Below are 24,726 nucleotides of genomic sequence, written 5' to 3' on the forward strand. Positions count from 1 at the left end.
TGGTACATTACAGTTAACATGCACCATGGGGAGCTGGTCCATGTACGCGACATTTTTCACTTCCTTGTTTAACCCCTTGTCCCTTCCTGCACCTCTTGGTGTTTGTAGAAAATGATGATCATGTTCCTCACAGGGACTCCAGTATGCATGTATTCCACAATCCCCCTTTTTATATTGAGCTCTTTTCCCTTCCCCTGCTGTCCCCCCTTTCAGTTTCCTTCCCATGTGCCCAATAGTAACTTTAAGTGTGCACACTGTACTATCCCAGGTCCTCTCGTGGCTGGTCAGTATACGTTCCCAAAGGCAGCATTTCTATGGGCCCGACCTAATGTGGTCGCTGAATTAATTAAACCCGCAGGCAAATGTCCTTTGACTGAAATGCTTGCATCCAAAAGTGCTTCGATTTCAGAATTTCTTTTTCAAAAAATATTTTGGAACGCTGGCATATACATAATAAGATATCTTGGAGTACAGAACCCATCTCTGTCAACATATTTATTTCTGATCTAAATTTTTGCATCTAACCTTAAGGTAATTTTATATAATACGTTCAAAAGTTTTGTCATGAAGTTTCAGCTTCTGGAGCATTTCAGATTTTGGATGTTTGTATGAGGGATTCTCAAGCTGTTCTAAATATAAACACAGACATTCAAACATACCCATTTCAGACACCATGAACTTAAGTCTGAGAAGTTCTAACCTCACAGTGCTCCTGGTATATTGCAGTGAACACACAGTTGGCTTACGGACCCACTTAATAGTTGCACAAAAATTGTTCACTGTATCAAGCTGAATGCATCTTCAGAGGATGTTCTAGAAGCTGTAAGTCCTGCTTTGCTAATGGCTTGCAGGGTCAGCTACAGAATGCTTTCATCTCGGGGGAGGACACCAGGGCCTGTTCTTTACACATGGACACATGTCCAGGTGTGAGTGAGGAGGAGATGGAACAAGAGCCCACATCATGAGCTTGCCGAGATCAGTAACTCCCAAATGGCATGTCAGCTTTGCAGAGAGATTATTAGATTGGGTTATAATTTTTCAATAGTGTTAGCATTACAACATTAATTTTTAAAACAGCGCCTGCTTCAAGGCCCAGAGTTAGGTTCTTGTCTCTGCTAAGCACTTAAGGGTTCTTGGCTGGCATCTTGAATTCCTGTGTTACTTCAGGCAGCTCAGGACTGAGTGAGGGCAGGAGAGCTTTGCAAACATTGAACACTGGAAATGCTGACTAACAACTTGTGTTTGCCCCTTCTCCTGGCCCATCCTTACTTGAAGACAAATAAACACAGTAGAAACACTCAAGGTAGTGCCAGTGAGCCTGTAAGGGTGACTCTGGCGCTTTATTTCTTGCTCCAGGGATTCTGTGTCTGGAAACTTCCTGTTAGTGACTCCTGGGGCTCTCCCTCCGTACTTTCCGCCCCACCCTGCCTTTGAGATATGCATACCAGATCTGTGTGTGCTCTTCCGGTGGCTTGGACAGCAGTCTGCCCAGACATAAAAAATTACTTTCTGCCTGCAGCCCATAACAGAGCCCCACTGAGGACTCCTCCGAGCTGTTTCCTACCCTGTGGTTGCATGAATGACTCCCCAAGAGTGGTGTTGCGCTTTTGAGGGCGAAGCTGGCTCTGCCTTTATCTACAGGAGCTAGTCTGTGGCCTTTGCTCTTGACAAACAGGCGCTCAGCAGAGGTCTGTGGAGTGTGTGAAAATGAATGGGAGGTCACGGCCAGTTGATACACAGCCAGGGTTCAGGGTTCCTCCAGGAGGAAGCCTGGATGTCACCAGGCAGAGCCACTCTTGCCTCCCAGGAGGGAAATACAGGAAGTGACTCCACTTCTCTGTCCCTGTAGCCTGCAGAACAATTTGGCCAGTGCTTACATTTTTATTTTTATTTCTAAAATAACAGCATTATTTGGGTGTGGTGGTACACGCCTGTGATCCCAGCACTCAGGAGATTGAGGCAGGAGGATTGCTGCAAGTTTGAGGCCAGCCTGGGCTACAAAGTGAGTTCAAGGCCAGCCTGAACTGCACAGTGAAATCCTGTCTCAAAAAGACAGAAAACAACAAAAAATAAACAGCCTTATTGAGATGTAACTCATATCTACCCATTTAAAGTCTATAATTAAATGACTAAGTTACATTGTACAAAGGTGGACACTATCCTCCCTATCTAGTTTTAGAATAGTCTCTTCTCCCCCAAAAGCAACTCTGCATTCTTATTTTCTTTTTCTTTTTGCTATGGGAGATTGAACTCATGACCTCACACTCAGCAGGCAAGTGCTACATTCCTCGTAGCTAGGCAGGCACAAATCTACTTTATGCTTCTAAGGACTTACCTGTTCTAGAACATTTCGTATAAATGTAGTCGTGTGGGGTGTGATGTTTTGTGTTTTACTCAGCATAATGTTTTCAGGGTTCACTCATTGTAGCATGTGCTAATGCTTCATTTCCTTTTGCTGCCGAATAATGCCTGGTTCATGAATATACCACGTGTTAGTAACCCATTCCTCAGGTGATGGAGATTTGAGTCGCTTAGACTCTTCAGCTGTCATAAATGTTTGTGTACATGTTTTCCTGTGGACAGATATTTTCACTTTTCTTGGGTAGATACCTAGAAGTGGCTTAAAGTATATATGGTAACTTAGTGTTTCATCTTTTGAGAAAACTCCCGGACTGTGTGGACTTTGATTCCAAGACAGGAGCATCCAGGGGAGAGATCTTCTGTCACCTGTGCCTTGTGACTCTGTGACCTCACTATTCATTGCTAAAAGGAAAGATATGGAGTGAGAAGCTTATATTGCTCATCTCCTGTAGATCCCCAAGAATTCTTTGCTTTTCAGGGAAGGGAAGTTCTCAATGCCTTTCTATGTCTTTGGCATTGCACTGTACACAGTGGACACCATGTCTTTGCCAGCAGAAGGTCTTTGATGACAAGACATCTGTTCTCTCCTAAGTGTTCTTTCCCACCCCAGATCCCACCCCTGGGCGTGGTGAAAAGAGCATGGGCGCCAGAGATTCCAATTCTAGTCCTTTGGTTGTGCGGCAGTATTTCCTGAGCGCCTACAATGTGCCAAGTACATTAACTGAGGAAGAGATGTTCTAGGCAGTGCAGTCACCTGAGTGACCAAACAGCCTGGGACCTGCTCTCCTAGGCTGTTCCCTGGAGGAGTAGACAATTCTAAATAAACCACATAAAGAAACAAATTCCAGATGCTTACCAGGATTACGAGGAGCAGAGGATGGGGCTGCAGAGGCCAGAGCTGAGGGAGAGCGAGAGAGGTAGAGGAGGATTCTAAGGCAGGTGATTTGACCCTGTGTGGGTTAATTGTCCTTAAGCAAGGCGCTGGACCTATCATTGTGTTGTGGTCATTTCATCTAAATTTGGGTAACCGTTTGGCTTAAAAACCAGTGAAAAGCAAATGCTATGAAAACTACATACCACCTGGTAAATAGAAGGTTTCAATATCTGTCACCATGAAGTTTTCCTGGCCTGTGCATAATAAGACCCCGTACATGTGGCTTCAAGCACAAGGTCTACTACTGTTCTTCCACTACTGGCTTCCCATGTGTAATTCTTATCTATTGACTAAGTTTTTTCAGTTCCCTTAATCACCACAAGCTCAAGAGAAAGAGAGGCTGGTGTTAGCAGTGATTTCTGGGTAAACACAACATAGTTGACCCCTGAAGGAACTAATGAGGTGACATAGTATCTCAAGTGGGATTCCGGCCCCACGGAGGCAGGTACAGTACAAAGCTTTATAGCACTTCAGGAGGGTTTATAGACTCAGGCCAGCGCTAAAGACATGGACTAGCAGAGGAAATGTAACCCTAAATGATGTGAACAATCATTGGATTGTACAAGAAGTCCCTGTGTGTGCTGTTTCTTCTGTATAGAGGGAGGCCAGTCTTTAAGTGTACCTGAATCAAATCTGCTCCTTATAGAGTTTGAATATCTCCTGCCCAAAATGTTTAAAACCAAAACTATTTTGAATCTCAGACTTTGGATTTTAGAACATCTGTGTATGCAAGCGAAACCTTAACTCTAAATGCAAAATTCATTTACTCTTTTGTATGTATCTTATACATGAACTAGAAGGTAATTTTAGATAGCGTTTTTAGTGTACCTGTCACATGAGCATAGGTATGGAATTTTCTACTTGTGTCCACATTTCAGAACTCAAAAACTTTTGGAATTTGGTTATTGAGTTAGAGATATTCAATAAAGCAAGGAGGAATAAAACATGTGTATGTTTTGACTCTCATCTTTGCAGAGCAGGCCTTTGTGAATAGGTAGAGAGGGCGGAGTTATGGTAGGTAAATTATGTGGTGATGAATTTTGACAAAAACTCTCTAATGGAGACATTAGAAAAAAGAGAATGCTTTGGAAGATTTTTTTGAAACAGGGACTTAGTAATTATCTTCCTCAGGTGTTAGGATAAGAGCCCTGCACTGGGTTGTATGGGCCAGCAAGGTATGTAACTTTTGGGGAAAGGCCAATTTAAGAAGAGGCCTTATCACATTCTGCTGTTCTGCATGATAATCAACTTGGTAGCCTCACATGAATTATTTCTCCCTTCCTTCCTTTCTTTTCCTCCTATTTCTTTTTGTATTTGGTCAGTCATCCCCCGTGATGATAATCCACCCAGGACACAAGATAAACCTGAACTGATTTGGAAAATCAGAGCACATTTGAAAATGCTGTGAGTTCATAGCGTGTTTAAAAGCTTACTGGATATAAGCTGCCATGGAGCATTTGAGGAATTCATAACTTTAGTCTATCTTTGTTTCCCCACTCATCAAGATAACTGAAACTATTGTAATTCTCAGTCCACAAAGTCAGTCATGGATACACAGTGGAGAAAGCACTGCCTTCCTTAATAAAAAGGGCAGTGAACCCCACAACCCAGGTCTTAGGAGAAGTGCTGTGTGCAGACATTTCGGCATCAGCCTTGAAAGCACATCAGGGCTCGTGGCATTTTGTCAAGAGTGCCTGGTCACTTCCCACATCTGTTTGACCTTTGCTTTAAGTCCGGCTTGTCCGTTGCCACTCCTGGGTTGGTTTGTTCCTGTGTGTGTTTTTCGGAAGCTGTGCATGGCCTTAAAAGTGTGTTAATGCGAAACATTAAAAACCAGAGCCAGGGAAAAAATCTCATCTCAAATTTCATCTTATAAAAAAGAAAATGCCTTCTACTTTAAGGTACATGTGAGTGTGCCTCTGAAATCCGTCTTTTAAAATGCACATGATTTGAGGGGAGGCATTTATAGAAATGCTATTCTAAGGTGGAAGTGGGAACTCTGGTCAGACACAGACCTCTTTGCTGGGTGCCACCTTGGCTTCGTTTTACCATCCTGCACTAATGCTTCAAGTCAACTCATTGGCAGCTCTGCCCATGAAGCTAAGGTAACAACCTGAGCTGCAAAAGGAGTCTGCAAGGAATTCTTGGAAGGAATGTTCTTTCTTAAGAGCATTTCAGGGACCCACTGATTTTGGTCTCCAAGGATCTTGGTTGGATCACGGAGTTGGGAAGGGTGCATGGCGATGCAGTAGGTCCTGCCACGTGGCACACCCACACGCTCATACCTGGCTGTCCTCAGACCTTGATTGCCAAACCACTTGTATTATTTAGTGTGTAACCTTGTGGAAAATGCCTTCCAGATCTTAGCCTCACTGTGAAAAACAATACATCAAACCACTGAAGGGCTAAAATTCAGTTAAGGATTTTATTTAAAGAAAAAGTTAAACTGATTAAGATATAATATGTATATCTCTGTCCTTGCTTCAGTCAGGAAAACAGGTTAAAAATGTACCACTTGTTCATAGTAATGGAAGAATCATTTATGATCATTGAAAGCATGTAATGATGAAAGAATTCAAATAACTTAATAAATAGAAGATGCTTCATGTTCACAGATAGGGATACTTAACAATTGTCAAGATCTTGGTTCTTCCCAAATTGGTTTCTGATTTTAACATAGTTTTCCAAAGGAGGTAAGGTTATTTTATTTCTCACATAGTTATCAGACAAGTTTATAGGTACCCCAAATATGTCTCTTTTTGCAGTACTTTATTAACTTACCTGCTTGTACTACTCTTCTGCACAAACTTGCCTGTTAGACCAGATGGTGTTGCTTCCGCCCTTGTGAGAGCTCAGACTTAGTGCTTATATTCACAAGTTCCTTATAAAAAAAGGAGGGGCTCCGTAACTATATTTTGTTTGATTGATTCCTTATGCACTTTGCCCCTGCCTCATCCATCTTGCAAGCTCATGCTGGTGACATAACCAGTATTAAAATGAGCTGAGACAAACTCATTGTGATTGGCTGATGAAATTGTTACACACTCTAGTCTGTCAGTTCAGTGTTGTTCACCTGGTTGGATAAGTTAGAGAAAGGCATTTCCTGAAAGAGGGAGGGATTTTAGCAAAAGGAACTAAATGCTGGCAGGATTACTTACAGTTTGAAAAAGGAAGTACAGAGTGAATTGGCAAACCCGCATCAGATATTAACCAGACTAGAGGAAATGGAGCTTCCCTCCTCTCACTGAGCTTTGAGGTGTCTGTAAACACACAGAGGTTTCCTAGTTTTACAGTGGGCATTTAAATATGTGTCATCTCTCTTTTCTGTCCACTGGGACTTACTTGCTTGCTTCTCCCACGCCCTGCCACCTGGACCAGATCTCTCTGCTTGTCTAAGGAGATACTTTCTGGCTAAAAATAGAAGTCCCTGGCTTGTGTTACCATCTATTATAGGCAACTAGAGGAAAACTTCTTGGCATTTTTAGCTACAGGGTTAGATTTTATGGGGTAATGAGAATTTTTTAAAAAGGATGTTTTTAGGGAAAGAAATTGAAAAGATTGCAGTTTTCATTCCTTTAAACTGGGATTGGAAGAAATGGAGACCCTCCGAGCTGGTTAGTATGGCAACGGGAGGTAGAGAACCAGGCCTTTGCATTCCAGAGGAGTAACCAGGAGGTGCCACCCTTTCCTGGACTTCTGGCCTCCTATGTGGGGCGCTGTACCCATGAGCCTTGGGTTCCCAGGAAAGAAAGTTCACTCTAACCTCACAGGGCCTGATTTGGTTTCCACAGTGGAGGTGCACATTCCTTAAACAGTCTGTTTTCTGCTTCACCATTAATTCAAGGAGATCTTCACATTGTCGTGAATATAGTCATTACATATGTGTAGTATTCTAGACATATGTATCTCTTTCTCTCTTAGTGCATGTGCACGTGTGCTTTTACGCCTATGTGTTCTCATGAGTATGCCTCACAGTGGCAGGATTTGGTGGTGGGGGGCCCCGTCACCTGAGACATGCGGTGAGAAAGTGTTTCCTTTTGCTGTCTCTCCGTGTGGCGGTGGAGACAGCATGGTGTAAGGGAAAAGCTAGGAGCTGGCAGGCAGAAGACCCATGTTTGTATCCCAAGCTTAAATAGTAAGTCCCCGTCGACTTGGAAAAACCTTTTCAACTCATTTGCTATTCTCTTCTTTTACATAAGGAGCTCTTGGGTCCTGCTAAGTGCAGACTTCTAATGTCCACCACTCTGCGTACCTCAATAGCATAACAGGGAGCTAAGATAATTAGCCCAGGAGACCGATTCATCTCATCAAAGGTCCACAAATAGTTTTTAATGATCTTTGCTTCCTTTGACTTTCTACCTTTGGATTTATTCTCAAAAGTGCATTGAGCCAGATGTTGCTGTTGGAGGGTGAATGGCATGATACCCAAGGCTCTGGAAGGAACTGCAGGTGCTGCTCAGGGACACAGGTGTAACCACTATTGTCTCCAAGGAGGGCCTTTGGACCGAGCTGTTCCTCACCTGCCTTGTGCGGTGTGTGCGCCCAGCTGTCTCTGCGTAGTGCCTTCCCCTGAGGAACAGCAGGCTTCTGGTGGAAGGACGGTTGATGGGGGATGGGAGGGCAGTGTCTGACCGAGAAACCTGTCAGGTGTACCTGGCCTGCGGGGGATGTGGCCTTTGCCTTTGGCCTAATTAACTGTGTTTTATCCAGCAGGTTACCCAACCCATGACACTTAAAGGAAAAAACAAGGGGATTTAGCACCTGTTCCTACTTTAGGGACAACTCCCACACACACATGCGGTGTGGGTGTTTGTGGCCTCTAATTCATGGGAGATTAAACATAATTTGTTGATCTTTTATTATGTACATGTGGGAGAAAGCCTCCTTTATCTGGTAATGTTAAAAGCAGGAGTGATTTTACAGAGCACTCGTTATTTACACATCCAAATGATGTTTTCATTGTTCAGAGATGCTTGCGTGTCCCCCTCAGTAATTGCTTGTGAGTCGGCAGCATATTTATAGGACTCTCCTTTATGTGCCACTGTCTCCAAGCAGATCCATTAAAAGCCCTTTTGTATTTGGTTGTTTGTTTATGGATCTATTTCCTTCCTCCTCAAAGACAATGTCTGGCACACCAGTTTTCAGTGAGTATTGTTATGTATAATGAATGAACAACCATATTAGTCATGGGAGTCTTGGGTGCCGTGATGTACCTCCTTAGAGCTTTCTAACCGTATTTTCTAAAGTAGCTTCATCTCTCCGAGTCAGCCTTTTCCCCATGACTTTATTCCTTTGTTAACTTTTAGCCCTATGTGAAATTACATTTTTTGTTTATAAGCTTATGTCATTATCTGTATATTTTTTTCTCTTCCCTTTATAAAGACCCAAGGTATAGACATAGGTGTGTCTTGCTTTCCTAGCATCAATAACTATTTGTTGGCTGAGTGAACCAAGAGTTCTATGCTGAAGCTTTTGGAAATTGCGAAAACTCACTCAGAATCAATTGTGGAGTACGATGCAAGTCCTCAAGATTAATAATGTCTTTGGGAAAACACAGGGCAAAAATAAAGTGATTGAGAAATCATTCTGTGATTTTTCACATGTAATTTACACTTATTTCAAAGACAATTCTGGACCAAAGCATTTGAGTAATGCCATTTGATGTTACCAGATAGTAACTACAGCAGTTACTACTTCAGGGCAATAGTCATTTGACAGTGAATTTTCACATTTTTAAAAAATTGCAGCAAACTTACGTACAATGAAATGCACTTTGGTTAGGTAAACAGTTTTCACAAATGAATGCAGCCTGTATATTGAATATTCCATCAAAATGCAGAACATTTCCCTTACCCCACAAAATTCCCTGATGCCTTCTTCCCTGGTTTTGACCTCCACTAACAGCCAGTGTTCAATTTCCATCACCACCCAATTGTTTTACCTGTTAGTCAGCTTTATGTCTGTGTATCTAGGTTCTTTCATTAGAATAGTTTTTAAGTTCACCCATGGTATGGTGTATTAGCAATTCCTTCCTTTGTATTGCCAAGTAGTGTTCCACTGTAGGGATATGTCATAGCATGTTTATCCCTGCTTCCACTGAGGTGCATTTCAGTAGGTTCTAGTTTGGGACTATTGAGAAGAAAACATCACTAACTATTCTTACAGAGCATTTTTGGGGCATATGCTTTCATTTATCTTTAGGAATGGGGATATTGCTAGGTCATAATGTCACTAATTGGTTGAGGGTTCTTTTGCTCAGTTCAGATAGAAATCACAAATTGACAAAGTGTAGCTCCTTTAATATTAGCAGCTCCAGGCTTTGGGTGCCAGTAATCCAGCTGTTATTGTTACAGCTCTGAAGTCTGAGTGCCATCACCTCTTAGTTCTTGCATTTAAAGTGTTATCACTTCTACAACTTTAGGCCGTAGTGGCTCCTCGCCACCCCTATCAGCCTCTCAGCAGCCTTTGCCCCATTGGTGGCTTCCTGGAGCTTTTTGGCTAGCTTCCACTGCTTTTCTAGGGCTCTTCCTGGGACATCACAGGTATCTGCCAGTGACTGTTGCTTTCTACTGCTCTTGATTCTTCACTGCTACACTATTGTCTGGAGCTCTTTGGGGCTAATAGCTCTTTTGTTACCAGATCTTTTTCATGCAACTTATCTCAGTCCACTGAACCCACAAATCATGTGTTCAGTAGGACCACCTGCACAAGGACTTACTGGGCCCTGTGCTGCAGCACAGCAGGCCAGTGTACCAGAGGGAGCCATCCTGCACTGACAGAGTCTGAGACAGAGCTGCTAATGTAGAGGTGGAGGTATCCACGCATGCATATGTCTCTTGCATTTTGTGTACTTATGTGGTGACTTTTGGAACAGTGGCAGAGGGGGTGGGTTCATCCGGGCAACTGCATCGTAGAGTCACCTAGAGTGGCTATGGGACAGGTCTGGGTTTCAGGCCTACTGCAAGGACAAAATATCTTAGTGCCAATGGGGCATCTGGGACAGCTGTAGCTGTCACAGAGCTCAGGGGACCTGCAGAGAAGTGGCTGATTGATAACTCCTGCACATTCATACCAGTGGCAGAACTCAGATCATAATTGCTGCCACTTTGGGAGTATCAGTAGGAGAAGTGGCTGTGTTGATCATGGTTTGCTGCACATTGGCCTTTCAGAAACCACCATAGTGTGTTTCCTATACCCCTGATCTTTACACTGACAGGCAAAGTCATTTGCTTCTTCTCAGAGAAGTGCTTGGAGTGGCCCTGGATAAGGGAGGGGCATTGTGGGTGTTGTCCATGCTGCAGCCTAGAGCGTGGCTGCTAGCCCATTATAGTGGTGACAAGAAGACTTGGAAATCAGTGCCTTAGGCCACCTTTGGGGTACCAGAAAGGAAAAGTATGCTCTGGGTGACTATCAGTAATGTAAGAAACAGTGATGTAGGAATAGCCCATTTGCTCTTTACCAAAGGTGTGGCCAATCTCTATAGAGATTCCAGTGAGTATTTAGTAGTATCTCGTTGTTGTTGTTGTTGTTGTTGTTTTGATTTTTTGTTTGGTTGGTTTTTTGGTGGTACTGGGGATTGAACCCAGGGTCTTTGAACTGAGATATAGCACACATTTTTTTTTTTCTTTATGAGGCAGGGTCTCTCTTGAGGGAGGGTCTCACTGTTCCCAAAGTCCCTAGTTCAGGCTGGCTTTGAACTCACTTTGTAGCTTAGGCTCGTCTTAAACTCCCAGCAATTCTCCTGCAAGAGCCACCATGCCTGGTTCTCCTTTTTTTTTTTTTTTTTTTAAATTGTGGAGGAGTTTTGACTCTGAAATCTTTCAACTCTTTCATCTAAGTTTTGTGTTACATTCCTCTTCATTTCTAAATAACTGTGTTTTTATGACTTGATATTTCCATTTCTGATTTCAGTAACGTCTTACTGTGGTGAATTTATTTCTTTTACATGCCACACTAATCATAATAGTGATCCATTTGTCCCTAATACTGATAACTCAGTATAAACACATCATACATTTTGGTTTTTTTTTAAAAAAAAAAAAACAACTGTTGTTTGATTTATTGTGTCTATGTAGCACCACCAGAGGAGCATATTTCTTTTTCTTGAATCGTATTTTTAGAACTAAATTCTTTTTTCTTGGCTCTCTGCGAACTGATTTTTTTATGCTCAAAGTTTCTGAAAAGTATTTATAACTTTGTCTTAGCCACTTTCCTATTACTAGAACAAAATAACTGACAATATAAAGGAGGAAAAGTTTATTTTGGCTCATGGTTTCAGTGGGTTCAGTCCATGATTGGCTGGCTCCAAGGCAGAAACAGCACATCAGAATGGCAGGACGGAGGAAAACTGTTTACCACATGGCAGCCAGGAAGCAGAGAGAGCAAGAGAAGAAAGGAGCCAGGGAAAATGCCCCTTTCCATGTCATGCCTTCTCTGACCCACTGCTTCTCACCAGGCCTCATATTGGGATGTGATAGTTTGGGGGACACTTCAGTTACAAACCATGACACCTTTTATTATGTTCAGCTATGAAATAATAATTATTATCTAATTATCATCAGTGATTCTGCCTGGGCTTGGACGTGCCCTGCCTGTTGCTCTCACTGTGGTGAAAGCCTTTTCTTCTGCACATGCCCAGTTGCTCTGATCCACTTTATGACCATAGCTGTCACATATTGAGGAGGACATAACTGCTGATTCCTCCTCCTATTTCCAAGATTTCTCCTCTTTTCAGTCCTCCCATAGCAGAGTAATGCTTTTTGCCCATTTTTTCAAGACCAAGAACTAAATACTCTTCAGTATTTGCCTTTTCCCCACTGTCTATGGCTGTTCCCGGTGAAACCATGAGCAAGTCCTATTGATTCCAAATATATCCTGTGTCTTTTCTTCTTTCTCCACTTTTACTGCATCCACCAATCGGTTTCCTTTGCGGTGTTCTTCTCCCTACTATGCCTCACCTCCCATGGTCCTATAGCAGCCAGCAAGTTCTTTTAAAAGCATAAGGCACAGTGACATTTAAAACTCTCCAATGTTTACCATTGTACTTAGAATAAAACCTCAGTTCCCCATGGCATATGGTCCTTCTGCCTGTGGAAATTAATCCTGGCCAGTGTTAGCTTCGCTGGGGCATTTTTATTTTTTCCTTTTGTGTGTTGAGGATTGAACTCAGGGCCATCACACTGAGATAAATCCCAAGTCTTTTAAAAAATTTTGTTTTGAGACATGATTCTGAGTAAATCACGAAGGAGATCTTCCTGCTTTAGCCTGCCAACATGCTGGGATACAGACAGTGCCTCCATGCCTGGCCACCAGTGGAACTTTTGAGAAGCTCTAAACTTGAGTCCAATTAAATTAGAATGCTTGGGGATGTGGCTCTACCATCAGAATTTTTGCGTTTCTTGGTGTCTCTGATGAACACTCAGGGTTCACAACTGTGGCTCCCTCTTCATATCATCTCCCTGCTTCCCTGTTGTCACACTAGCTCTGGTGAGTACATTTTCTTTCTGTATTTGAGCCTCACACTTACTCTGGCCTCACAGCTTTTTCATTGGTTCAGTTTCTGTCAGGAAGTTTCTTGCTGCACACGTTTTCATGGCTGGTTCCTTTTAGCTTCTCAGAGAAGCTTTCTTTGATCACCTCGCCCAATGGAATGTTCCGTATTAGCAGCCATTCTCTGCCATGTTACTAGTGCTTATTAAATATTTGCTGAACGGTTGTGTATGAAGGAGAAGAGCCAGGTGGGGCTTTAGTCAAACAAGCCAGGAAGTGTGCTGTGGCTGGGGAGATATTTGGACAGATGAAGTGAAATTAGTGGGTAGGAGCGCCTTGAGTGATAGTGATTTATAGAAACCAGATAAAGTAAGTCATTTTCCACAGTGAAATCAGGAGCTCTGCTATTTTCAAGATAGAGAAGACAGATTCCAGGAAATCCGAGGAGACTTGTCACCTAACTGGAAGAGTAACCTTAGTACAGAATGACTTCTGGTATTCCCCATGGCTACTGTAAGCTTAGCTTTTGAGCTGGGCCTGGTGTTCCTTGCGTACAATCCCAACAATCTCGGAGGACGAGGCAGGAGATTTGCAAGTTTGTGCTCAGACACTGCAACTTTGTCACTTGGCGAGAAACCCTGTCTCCCGAAAAAACCCAAAACCTAAAATAAAGCAATAACTAACATTTTAGGACTGGCATTTCATCAAAGTGGAAGGAAGAATAGCCAGTTGGAATCACTACCCCAGACCATTTCTTTCCTTTTAATGATGTGATAATTTAAGAAAGCATCTGAGATTCCTCTGTGGCTTCACACTACCTGTTCATTAAAGCTGCTGAGTAATTCACTCTTTGCTATCTCTTTGCCTTGTGATGCTTTTTGAAGGCTAATGGCGTATCATATTTAATTATGACTAAATACTTGGGATTAATCCCAAAATTGTGTTTTCGCTTACACATCAAGCCATGTTGTAGTGCAGAAGTAGCGAGCAGGTTATGAGCCATTCACATATCCCTTACAGTTGTAAGCAGTTGAATTTATGGAGCTATGACAGTGAGGATATGATGGAAACCAGATACAGACAATGTTCTTTTTATTACCTGAAAATTTTATGCCAAGGAAAATGAGTGTTCATTTTTACAAATCCAGCATGATAATTTTGTGCTTTCTGAGTGTACACAATTCTAGAGAAACCCTGGAAAGTTAAAAGGAAAGTTTTTCTGAAATGACAGGTTTAGGAAGCAGGATTCTGTGATGAATGGCTGTGTGAGATACTGTTTACAGAAACACAGACACATTCTTCTCTGAAAGTGGATCAAAGTCTGTAGCGAGACATGTTGGCTTTCCAGGGCCTATAAAGATGAGAACTGCTTGGAAAAGACTGAAGTGTTGTTTTTCAGCTCAACCATTGGCTCTGTCCTTGATTCACAGTGAAGCAGAAACCAGACTTTCATGCAAGAACTGTTTCCATGTTGTAGCACAACCAGGCAAGTCCGTACCCTCAGGGATGAGTTCAGGTCTTTGGGCCCTGGGGCAAACTGGTAGACTTGCTGGCCTTCCTGTATTTGAAGTCTTGCACATTGCCATATGTACTGGTTAGATTTGTATTGCTGGGATTTTAAAATTCCTGCCATGCACAATTCAAAAGATGCAGGATTTATTACCATTTTAAAGGTTTCAATCTGTTGTTGGCTGCTCTAAGACAGAACTATAATGGCAGAAGGTCCAGAGGAGGAAGACTGCTCAACTCAAGGCAGGCAGGAAGCAGAGGAAAGGCCCAAGACGAAGGGGCCATGGACCAGAGATACAGTCCCCAAGATTGGGCTGCCCTGCATGACCCAGAAGTGCACCTTACTCAGCTCCTAGGTGTGTGTCTCTCAAGCCAGTTGACAGTCAAGATTAACTGTCACCGTATTGACACCTGGGGGCAGAGTTTCCTGTTTAAGTATCTCCCTCAACTGTGTGCCTCCCTGTAGACCCCAATTCCATAGCAAAGTACCCCACTGCTCCCAGCAAAAAGCTCCAAGTCACATAAATGTTAGGGGTCCCCCAATAATTTAAAATCCATGAAAACAATTGAAACTGTGTCCAGCTAAATACAATATATTTAGACCATATATAACATAAATTATATATGCTATAACTATTTCTGGCTGTATATAACTGTAATCTATGTAACTATTTTCTGGTTGGTTAAATATAGAATAGACTACAGGAGGGTTTATTGGAGATGCCTGAAATCCTAATTAGTTTTTGCATTGGGTCACTGTATGCAGGTATCCTGTGTGTGTGTGCTATTCCCAAGATGGTTTTCCTGGGCAAGATGACCACATCGATGTCTTAGTTGATGGGTGTGGGGGTGAGGAAAATTATTTCAGTGGAGTATCCATATTGGGTGTTCAGTAAGTGTTTTCTATAAGGTATGTGCAGATAGACACATTAGTACTTTCTTTATAAGAAAAAGGGTGAGAAGTTGTCATGTATACATGTCTATTAAGTTTTTAAAAGGAAGTACAGTTTTTGCCTAAAGCCTCAGCAAAAATCTCAAATGTTTTCATTGGTTTAAAATCCTTTTAATGCTTATAGTATTATTAAAATCATTTCAGATGTTTTACCCTGTGTTTGAATATGGTACAAATGTTTCATAGATAAGTTTTGCTACTCCAGTTCAAAATTAATCCGGAATGGTAGCTCTTATCCTGGGAATGCACAAGAATGAAACTGAGCAAATATAAATGGTCTTAAAATATCTATTTTAATAGTATAAGATGACCTGTAGAGTGTGCACAAGAAAAGTTCATGTTCATTCATGCACACACACACAAAGGACATCTGTTGAATGACTACAGGTGTTAATGCATTAGGAGCTTGGATGTGTTCTCTTTTTTGTTCTTTCTCTGAAAGAATAGAGATAAGGAACAGAAATAATTCACTTGGTTCTAAGTGAATAGGATTTTAAAGCCTCTAGATGTTAAGACAATACAGCTCTAAAATAGACCTGAACTTTATCATGGAGTATTGCTTGTATTCTAGGAAATTATCTGTATATTGTCTCTTGGATTCCATCTGAGTGTTAACAGAACATAGAAGTATATATTGCTAGTATGTTATTCCAGAAAACATAAAAGATTTTGTGTTCTCTTATACCCTGACAGGTTGGTACAGAGGCTATACCCTCCAGAACAAATCCAAAAAGGTATGTCTCATTTAATTTTTCATTTCATTCAAACTCTTGTCTCCAGGCAGTCCTATCCCCTTATCTGTTCTTGCTAGCCCTTGTCAGTCTGGTTGGACTTTTGTCTTTGTTTTCTTTGGAGCTTCTGTTCCCTTGTTAACTAATGCTCAGACCTCAGTGCTTCAGAATATTAGTGTCTTTTGTTTACAGATCAGAAATCCCAGAATTTAGGGTCTCCCGGTCACCATGTGATTCTTTCCTATCTTATTAAGTTGAAAAACAGTTTCCAAACAGCCTTGTAACCTCAAAACATCATGAAGTCAACACAGCAAATTCTAACATTTGCCAAAAAGGAAACTGAAAGTGAAGAAAATGAATTGCAGTGGGAAGTATTATGAAACCTTTATATTAGATAAGTATTTTCATGTATTTCATGCATTTTTATTTTCTTCTATGCATTTCCTCTAATACTGATAAAAATGATTATTCATCGTGGCAGAGTTTGAAAAATACTGACATAGATGATTCCTTTTCGGAGTGTCGAACCTACTAAACATCAAGCTAAAGAAAATCCATTAGTTATGTTAGTAGCCACCTCGGGTTGTTTTATTTCCATCAGCACTTTTCCTTTGAATCTGCTTGCTGGGGCAACATAGCATGTCAGCACTTTCTTTTGAAAGAGCAGAGTTGATAAGCTCTTACTATTTCACAGTTAGTTCACATGCCAGATAGAGAACTGAGAAAGGGGTGAGAGACATACTGTTTACATCACCAAGGAGAGAAAAAGGAAGACCCTGCGCTTCTTTTGCTTCAGGTGCAGCATGAGCTAGGTTATCCTGTACAGGTGGGCTGACGTTGAGCGCCTTCAAAAAGAGCATGAGGCCCTAAAAATCTGCTCTGTAGAAGGCAAAGGCTGTGAAAAACTGAGTCTGACTGAAGTCATTGATTCCTTGGTCATGCTCAGTATTTGCATGTGTGCTCGCACACACACCTCATGTTTGCTGTGACAGTGCAGTAATCCAGTGAGCCCGGGGACTCTTCTGTGGATACGGATGCCTCCCCCTCAGTTTGGATCCTTCTGCCCTTCTCTAACCCCTGATGCTGAAGCTCTCTACCCCATTAGATCCTTTCACATTGTTACTTTGGAATGAATTGCTTCCACTCAGTGTCTTGCTGACTTCAATGTGTCTGAGCTTCCTGATGGAGACCTAAGGTGGCAGGTGTGCTGGGGTGTGGAGGGCTGTGTAGGGGTGTAGAGAAGCCTTGGGCCTGGCATGACGACTCCTGCTTGGTTTAGGTTTAGCCCACTTGGTGTAATTTTACTCACAGTTATGGAAGTGATGGTTATTTTACAGTAGACTAGGAGTTCGTGGTTACAATGTCCTGGAATTCGTTAGAGAGTAAGAAAACTCCGGTCACTGAATTCCTATTCATGTTTTTCTAAATGAATTTAAAAATTCTCAGACAAAATCAGGTGAAACACACACATAGAATTCTTGATTTTGCATGTGTGTGTCTCACTGGTACTGGGGAGTTAACCCAGGGCCTTTGCACTGAGCTGCATCCCTAGCCCCTTAAATTTTAAAGCAAGGCTTTACTAAGTCACTAAGTTGTCCATGCTGGACTCCAACTTGGAACCTTCTACCTCAGCCTCCCAGAGTGCTGGAATTACAGGTATGTGTCCACCACCCCCAGCTAGAATTCTTTGTTTTTAACGGGTATATGTCATACATGTGAAAACAAGGTCCCAGATTCCAGGGCTTCCCTTTCAGAGTTTGCAGTATGTGAGGAATCTTTCCAGCATGGAAGACCTTGGTTTCCAAGGTATCCCATAATTTCCTAGTACATCTAAATCCATCTTGCAGTGCCCCACTACCTGATATGAACAGTACATAGATGGGCAAAATGCTGACCTCAGTTTACCTGAGTTCTCTGTGTGCTTTTAATTTCTAATATTCATTAACGGGTTCTTAAAACTTTATTGAAATAAAAAATTCACCATTTAGAAGAATTATTTCAGCAAGAGCCCATCTTTGCTCTTGATTACTAAAGAACAACTTCATAATGCAGTGATGTGAGGACAGAAACAAAGATCAGGCACTGATGTGTTGATTTTTTTTTTAAGTCGAAATGTATGTTTCTGTTGTGGAGTAATCCAAGAAAAACTGGAATTGAGTTGAAAACCAGTTGTCACAATTACACTCTGCTTGTGACACCCCTTCATTAAGAGATGCGGCCCGTTAGAAACGCTCTCCTTAGGCTGCATCCCTTTTCCTCTGTCTCAGGGGAAAAGCTACTTGAAAGGCCTATTGTTTTAATGGAAATTTTTGATGTCATTTATAAGCAGATGGATCCATTTGGGGTGCTGATGAAGGAGCTAGCGGCTTCACAAATGGCAAAAGCTCTGCAGAAACGGATTTGATTGATCCTGCCAGGACTGAGAGAGTGTGGTCAAGGACAGCTTCTGGAACATCATTAGCTTATTTATTTATTTTTATTCAAGCAAGTAGGTTGCATGGAGAATGAAAAGCAGACTGGCGAGAGAGGCCATAAATCAGATACATGTTTAATGACCCAGGTCAGCTGTTTCTTTCTGTGGATTAAAGTGGGATAGGAAATGTCTCCAAGCCTCTGATTTATACCAGTGCAGTTAAGTGACTTTGAGTGCCCAAGTGCTGTATGGCATGGAGACACCTACAAAAGATAGGGTGGTGAATGACAGAATGAGTAGTCTGACCATATCTGTACACCATTATAAGCTATCTGCTGAAGTTTGGCTTAGGTGTCACGAAGCCATCAGTTTATATTTCTGAATGCTGCTATCTTTGATGTCTCACACTTATTAGGAGGAACAATCATCAGATTATGAAACCATAATCGACTCAATAATCAACCAGTTAATAGTCATAATGAGGGCCTGGGGATGTGGCTCAGTGGTAGAGCTTGTGCCTTGATGTACAAGGTCCTGAGTTCAACCCCAAGTACCACACACACACAAAGTAATAATCATAATCAGTCTAACTGGCTTTTCACCTTAACGACTTGGAAAGTTTCTGCAAGAATATTCCTTTGAACTTTTTTTTCTGGCACTGGGAATGGGCTGCAGGACCTTACGCATGCTCAGTACACCGCCAACCCCAGCAATGTTGAGTTTCACTTTAATCTTACAGCTGCTAATTTAAGCAGCTCATCCCAACTAAAAGCCTCCCTTTTAAAGAATTTTGGACTTTTTAAAAAACTGTGGTTTTCAAAAAGTCATAAAGTTTGCCACCTTTGCCATGTTTAAGAGGATAGTTGCGTAGCACTGAGTGCAGACACATTGCTGCGCCCATAACCACCCTCCATCTCCTGAAGGTCTTCATCCTCCCAAACCCAAACTCAGCATCCTGTCCCTCCAGCTACCAGCAACCCCAGTCTGCTTTGTGTTGGTGATGCTGACTGCCCCCAGTGCCTCCCTCAGGTCCTTTGGTGACTGGCTTTTTGCGCTAAGCATGATATTCTCAAGGTGCGTTCTGGACCTCTGAGTCTGGGTCTCCATGATGGCAGTCACCAAATCACTGGCCTCAGCACTGGGGACAGAAAGCACATGCCCATTTCCTTCTGCATCCTAGAAAGAGTTATGGAGCTTCTGGACTCCAGAAATCAGGCACCAAGTGAGTTATATGCACACCCTATCTGAATTTTTATTTGTAACTGATCCTTTTCACAGAATCACTCTGTATTCGGTACCTGTAATGAAAGACCTCAAGGTCACCTTGTCTATGTGTGGGTTATTGGTCTTAGCAATTATGGGATAGACAAAGACCTTTTTCACTTACTCATCCCCCCCTGCCTTAAAGGTAGACAGAGAAGCATACAATTTCTTACCTTTTTTTTTTTTTTTTTTTTTTTTTCCTCCCGGTTTTGTCTTCCTAGTTAGAAAAGAATGGGCCCTTTCGCTTCTGCCTTGAACCGTTGTAGGATCCACTGTGTCATCAGCAGCGCTAATCCCAAATGTTCTTGGTGTTTCCTGTTTTATTGGCAGAGGATGAGAAGGGAGAGTGGAGAGTCTTGTACAGACAAAAATAGCGCATGAAACTGGACCCAGAGCAACTCTGTTAGCATTCACTCCCATCTCTGAGTGGGTGGAGGATCATGAGGTGCACACAGACCTTGAACCTCCGTCCCCTGCATGGTGGGGACCCCCCCCCCCCATTGTGGTCAGTCACTTCGACATGTGCTTATGTGCTATCCTCAGAGTTCATGCCAGGTCTTCTGCAGGTGAGGCTAGGAGCATCTGAGCCAAAGTGCACCTGAACAGGTTCTCCTGTCTCATCTGATCTGGCACAGAAGCTATACTAACGCACAGTGTCTCCCCCAGATAGCATGTTCTCTCTCGCTTTAAGAGCCTATGACTCAGTGAGACAGCAGAAGCTTTTGGTTTATCGGAAAACCTGTGTACACGACGCTTGTCCTGTTGCTGGACCTAAGAACCAAGGGGTTCTTTAGTCTATATCCAGGACTTCTGTGTCATTTCTTAGGTCTTTCTGGGCTTTAGAGTCCCCCTGTGAGCAAATGTCATGACACCAATGTTGAACTGCTTCTTATGGGGAGAGAAAGGAGCACAATTTGAGACTGTGACGTGCCAGAGATAATTGGGTAACTGATCCCAGTGATTCAGGGCATGTGGGGCTTAAGTGAAAGTGCTAAAAGAAAAATTACTGGGGAAAATCATTATAACTTCTGTGGGTGACCAAGTCCTGTGTGGCTCTACCTCTCCTTCACTCTGTGAGGTCCTTGAAAAATGAGGAGGCTCTTGAGAAACATTGGATCTGAGCCCACAAGAGCAAGACCACCTCTTTATTTATGAAACACTCCTTCTGAGTCCAAAGTCCTCCCTTTCCCACGTTCCTGCCGAGCCTGTGATGGGGGAGCCGTCCGTGTCACTGATCTCCCACAAACCTGGTAGAAGCATTTTCTGTCATGAAGGTGTTGCCGGTCACTTGCTGCCGTTCACGCTCTTGACTTTTGAGGTTTTATTATGGCCGCGTAACCAGAAGTCCTTCTCTCTGCAGGGTATTTTCCCTGAGACGTACATCCATTTGAAAGAGGCCACTGTGGAAGACCGAGGGTGAGTTCCAGTCTAGGAAGACACATTGTAAGATTTTCATGATGCTTTGCCTGCCACACAGTGCTGCTTCTCTCTTCTCCCCAATTACTTCTCTTCTGTGAGAAAAAAATGAATAAAAACTTCTTGGTATGATGCTTTCCTCTGTCTTCTCTTTTCACCCTCTTCTTTCTAGCATTGTTTTCCAGAAGAGTAAAGATAGCAGCAGTGAGCCGAGGGCCTTCATCTCTCTCTGTGTGTATTACCTGCTCCCTCTGTGTGTGTGTGTGCGTGCATGTGTGTGCCTGTGGGTCCATGTGTAAGTGTATTTGCACACAGGAACATTTAGGACTCTTTGGGCTCTAAGGAGCCCACAGTTCAGGACCTTTGTAAAACAGCACTGAGGAAGCACTAGCTTACTTGTCAGTGCTGAGCTCTGGCCATGTCATTGAGCCTCACGAGCTCCCTGGGGTTAGGAGTAGGACTGGAGTCCCGTGGCTGATAGAGAGGAGAGTGGGGCTGGAGGAGAAATGGACAGCTGGGGTCACAGTTTTGTAGCCTTAATCTAAAAGATCATTCTTGGTCCTAATCTCTGCACCCACATTTTAAGATGGGAAGTGGAGACACACTTTGGTCCACACAACTCCCTGGTGGCAGAACGAGGACCAGCGGCTGGGTCTCGTGTCCCCCTGGAGAAGTCTTCCCAGCTGGCCATGCCCAGGCAGTCTCCAGTGTTACTTACCATGTGGGTAGAAAGGCAGAGTGGGGGGGCTTTTCCATGTAATTAGGGTTGCCAGATGGAATGCAGAATGCCCTGCCATTCAGATACCAAGTACAGATGCTGCTTGGCTTGGGATGGGATTATATCCCTATAAACCCATTGAAAGTTGCAAATATCATGAATCAAAAAATACATTTAATACAGAAACCAACCAAATGCCATAGCTTAGCCCAGCTTCCTTCAGTGCTTAGAGCACTTCCAATAGCCTGCAGTTAGGTAGAATCCTCTCATACAAAACCTGTTTATAATAAAGTATTGGAGACCTCATGGAATTTATTAAATGTTCTACTGAGAGTGAGAAAGATAGTAGCTGCATGAACCAACTTTTAAATCCTAATAAAATTGTAATGTTTCATGACATTTCTAGACATTAGACATTTCTAGACAGTTAGACATTTCTAGGTTGTTCACTTTTATACCTCAGATTTACGCTCATGTGGGCATCCTGTGTTTGAGGTATTAGTCCACTGTTAGTACAGCTCTTTCCACTTCTTCACTTGCTCTTGCTTTCTCTCCTCCTCCTGCTAGTTGAGGAATCACCAGAGAGGACTTGTGTGGCTAAATGTAGTATTGCATCTGCTATAAGCAAGGACTTTAGTATATGCACATTTTCTACCTTATGAAACAGCAGATGATAAGAAAATCCAGTCCACTGCAAAAGAGCACCCCTCCTCAGTCCCTTCCAGCAGGGTGAGGGTGAGGTGACAGGTCCCAGGACCCTGTCCACCATGTGCTGAATAAGGCAGCAGTTTGATGGAACCAGCTATAATATTGAATTATTTTGCTTCCATCTCTGAGACTTGCTCAGGACAGCCTGGCTCAGTCATTGAGGTTCCTAGAGAGAGACACGGAGAGGTAGAGTCAGCCTGTGGGCTGATTGAACTCTTTTTTTTCAGCTGCTAAGGTGTGTTTAGGTCCCCTACCATACACCCACCTTGCCCACCCCCATGGACAGATCTAACTTTATTGTGAGACAAAGCAGCCCCATTCCTGCCCTTGAGTATCAGGGAATGTCACTGTCAGAGTACCATCTCCAGTGGCCCCGCAGCAAACTGAACTTCTGTTGCTTCTCATCAGGCAGCACGAGACAGTGATTCCCGGCGAGCTCCCGCTGGTGCAGGAGCTCACGTCCACGCTTCGAGAATGGGCTGTCATCTGGCGCAAGCTCTACGTGGTGAGTTGCTCTGGGCTTTTGGCTGGCAGTGGTGTCATTTCTGGCTTCTCTGCCTGTGGTTCCACTGCTGAGCAACCTCTGTGGGGTGTCAGCCCCTTATTAGCTCTCTGTAGGGAGTGGGAAGCAGAGACACACAGCCACTGGCAGCCAGCTGCCTCCATGTCCCCCCTTTGGATCACTGGTGTGCCATCATGGTGGGAAGTGAGTGCAATCACTAATTCAGTCTTTTCGCTGCTGAGCAACTTGCTCATTGTGAAGCTAATCATGACAGCAGTAACAGTGAGCTCTTTTCCCTTCTTCCCGAGTGCCCTGAACTGTGAATCCTCTCAATACTTCTGTAAAGTAGTTGTGATTGGAATTATTAGTATATCAATCCCTATTGATATACATCTCCATGTGCACCGGTGAGTAGAAACTGCAAATGTTTCAGTGCTCAGCCTCCTGAGCATTTTTAACTGAGGCCATGGTACAGACTCAGAAACCTGAGTAGTGTTAACCCCTGGTAGGGCGGACTTCCAAGTACTCTTTCTCACAATACTGGCCTGACCTCAGAATGCCAGTGTGATCCTCTGGCTCAGTGGGAAATTATGCAGCACCTGGCACACCCTGTCTGCAACAAATCACAATCACAGTCGCGTTTAGGTTTGCAATGGGAACTACTATAGTGTGGTTATGGTTTGTCCCCTTTGAAACTCACACAGGAGTTCCATCCCCATCATGAAGTATTAAGGGTGTAGAAATGTCAACCAACTAGGATGTTTAGAGGTGGTGACTTTGGGATGTGATTAGCATGAAATTATCAGGATGGAGCCTTCAGGATTGCATACTGCTGGTTTTAAAAGAAGCAGGAGTGAGACCAGAGGAGCCACACATATGCACTGTCTGGCTCTCACCTGCGATGCCCTGTACCACGTCAGGACTCTGCCAGCCAGAAGCAGAAGGCTGTCACCAGATGTGGGCCCTCAACCACGAACCAGAGCCAGAACCAGAACCCAGTGTGTAGGATTGTGTGATTATGGGGCGGAAGAAAAAAGTAGACTAGGACAAGGCCCTTTAAATCTAGCACTTCCCATCCCAGGCTGACAAAAGCTCTTCTGTAGGCAGCCAAGGGTAGCCAAGGGTGCTCAGTAGCTGCTGGTACCGTGCCCAGTCCCTCTGCAGGGTGGGTGCTTTCCTTTCATCCTCAGATGCCGCAGACCGTCTTCTGCAGTTCCTTCTACCCTGGAGACCTCAGCGGCAAGCACACAGGCCTCGCCTCTGTAACTGGTTTCCACAGCTGACCAGATTCCAGCTCCAAATGTGCATTCTCTTGTTAGGGGTACAGTTGAAGCTGGCGACGTACACTACATTGGGTGGCTTGGGAGCTGTTTGCTTTCCCCGATGTGATTTTATGTTATATGGGATTCTGTTTGGTCATCTCTTGATGGCTTAGGTTTTAGTTTCTTTTCTTTTTTTTCTATTGGTACCGGGGATCGAACTCACGACCACCTGCTTGCAAGGCAGGTGCTTATGCCGCTGAGCTAAATCCCCAGCCCCCCTCTTTTCTTTTTTCATCTTAGTACGTTACTCGAAACACCCCTTTCTGGATCCTGCCTAACTAAATGCAGGAGTCAGAAAACCAGCTTTGGGTCCAGCGAAACTTCTAAGGGTCTGTGCAGGTATTTCATTTCCATTTATGGCTCTTTTATCCCTTGACAAGCAATAGGGTAGAAATCACTGACCACTTA

General features: G+C 43.2%; 1 protein-coding gene across 5 annotated transcripts in view; it reads left to right on the forward strand.

Moving 5' to 3' along the window:
* Positions 1-24,726, forward strand: part of Dock5 (dedicator of cytokinesis 5) — a 182,665-nt gene that overhangs the window by 53,694 nt on the left and 104,245 nt on the right. For all 5 annotated transcript variants that reach the window (XM_013143478.3, XM_063234885.1, XM_063234887.1 and 2 more), the window contains 3 exons: positions 15,939-15,979; positions 21,013-21,068; positions 22,903-22,999. In XM_013143478.3, the coding sequence (XP_012998932.1) occupies positions 15,939-15,979; positions 21,013-21,068; positions 22,903-22,999 (194 nt within the window). The remainder of the gene's footprint in view (positions 1-15,938; positions 15,980-21,012; positions 21,069-22,902; positions 23,000-24,726) is intronic.

The sequence above is a fragment of the Cavia porcellus genome, unplaced genomic scaffold (assembly GCF_034190915.1).
Source record: "Cavia porcellus strain 051 isolate PalLab524CR breed Dunkin Hartley unplaced genomic scaffold, mCavPor4.1 scaffold_24, whole genome shotgun sequence".
In the NCBI taxonomy this organism is placed as follows: domain Eukaryota; kingdom Metazoa; phylum Chordata; class Mammalia; order Rodentia; family Caviidae; genus Cavia; species Cavia porcellus.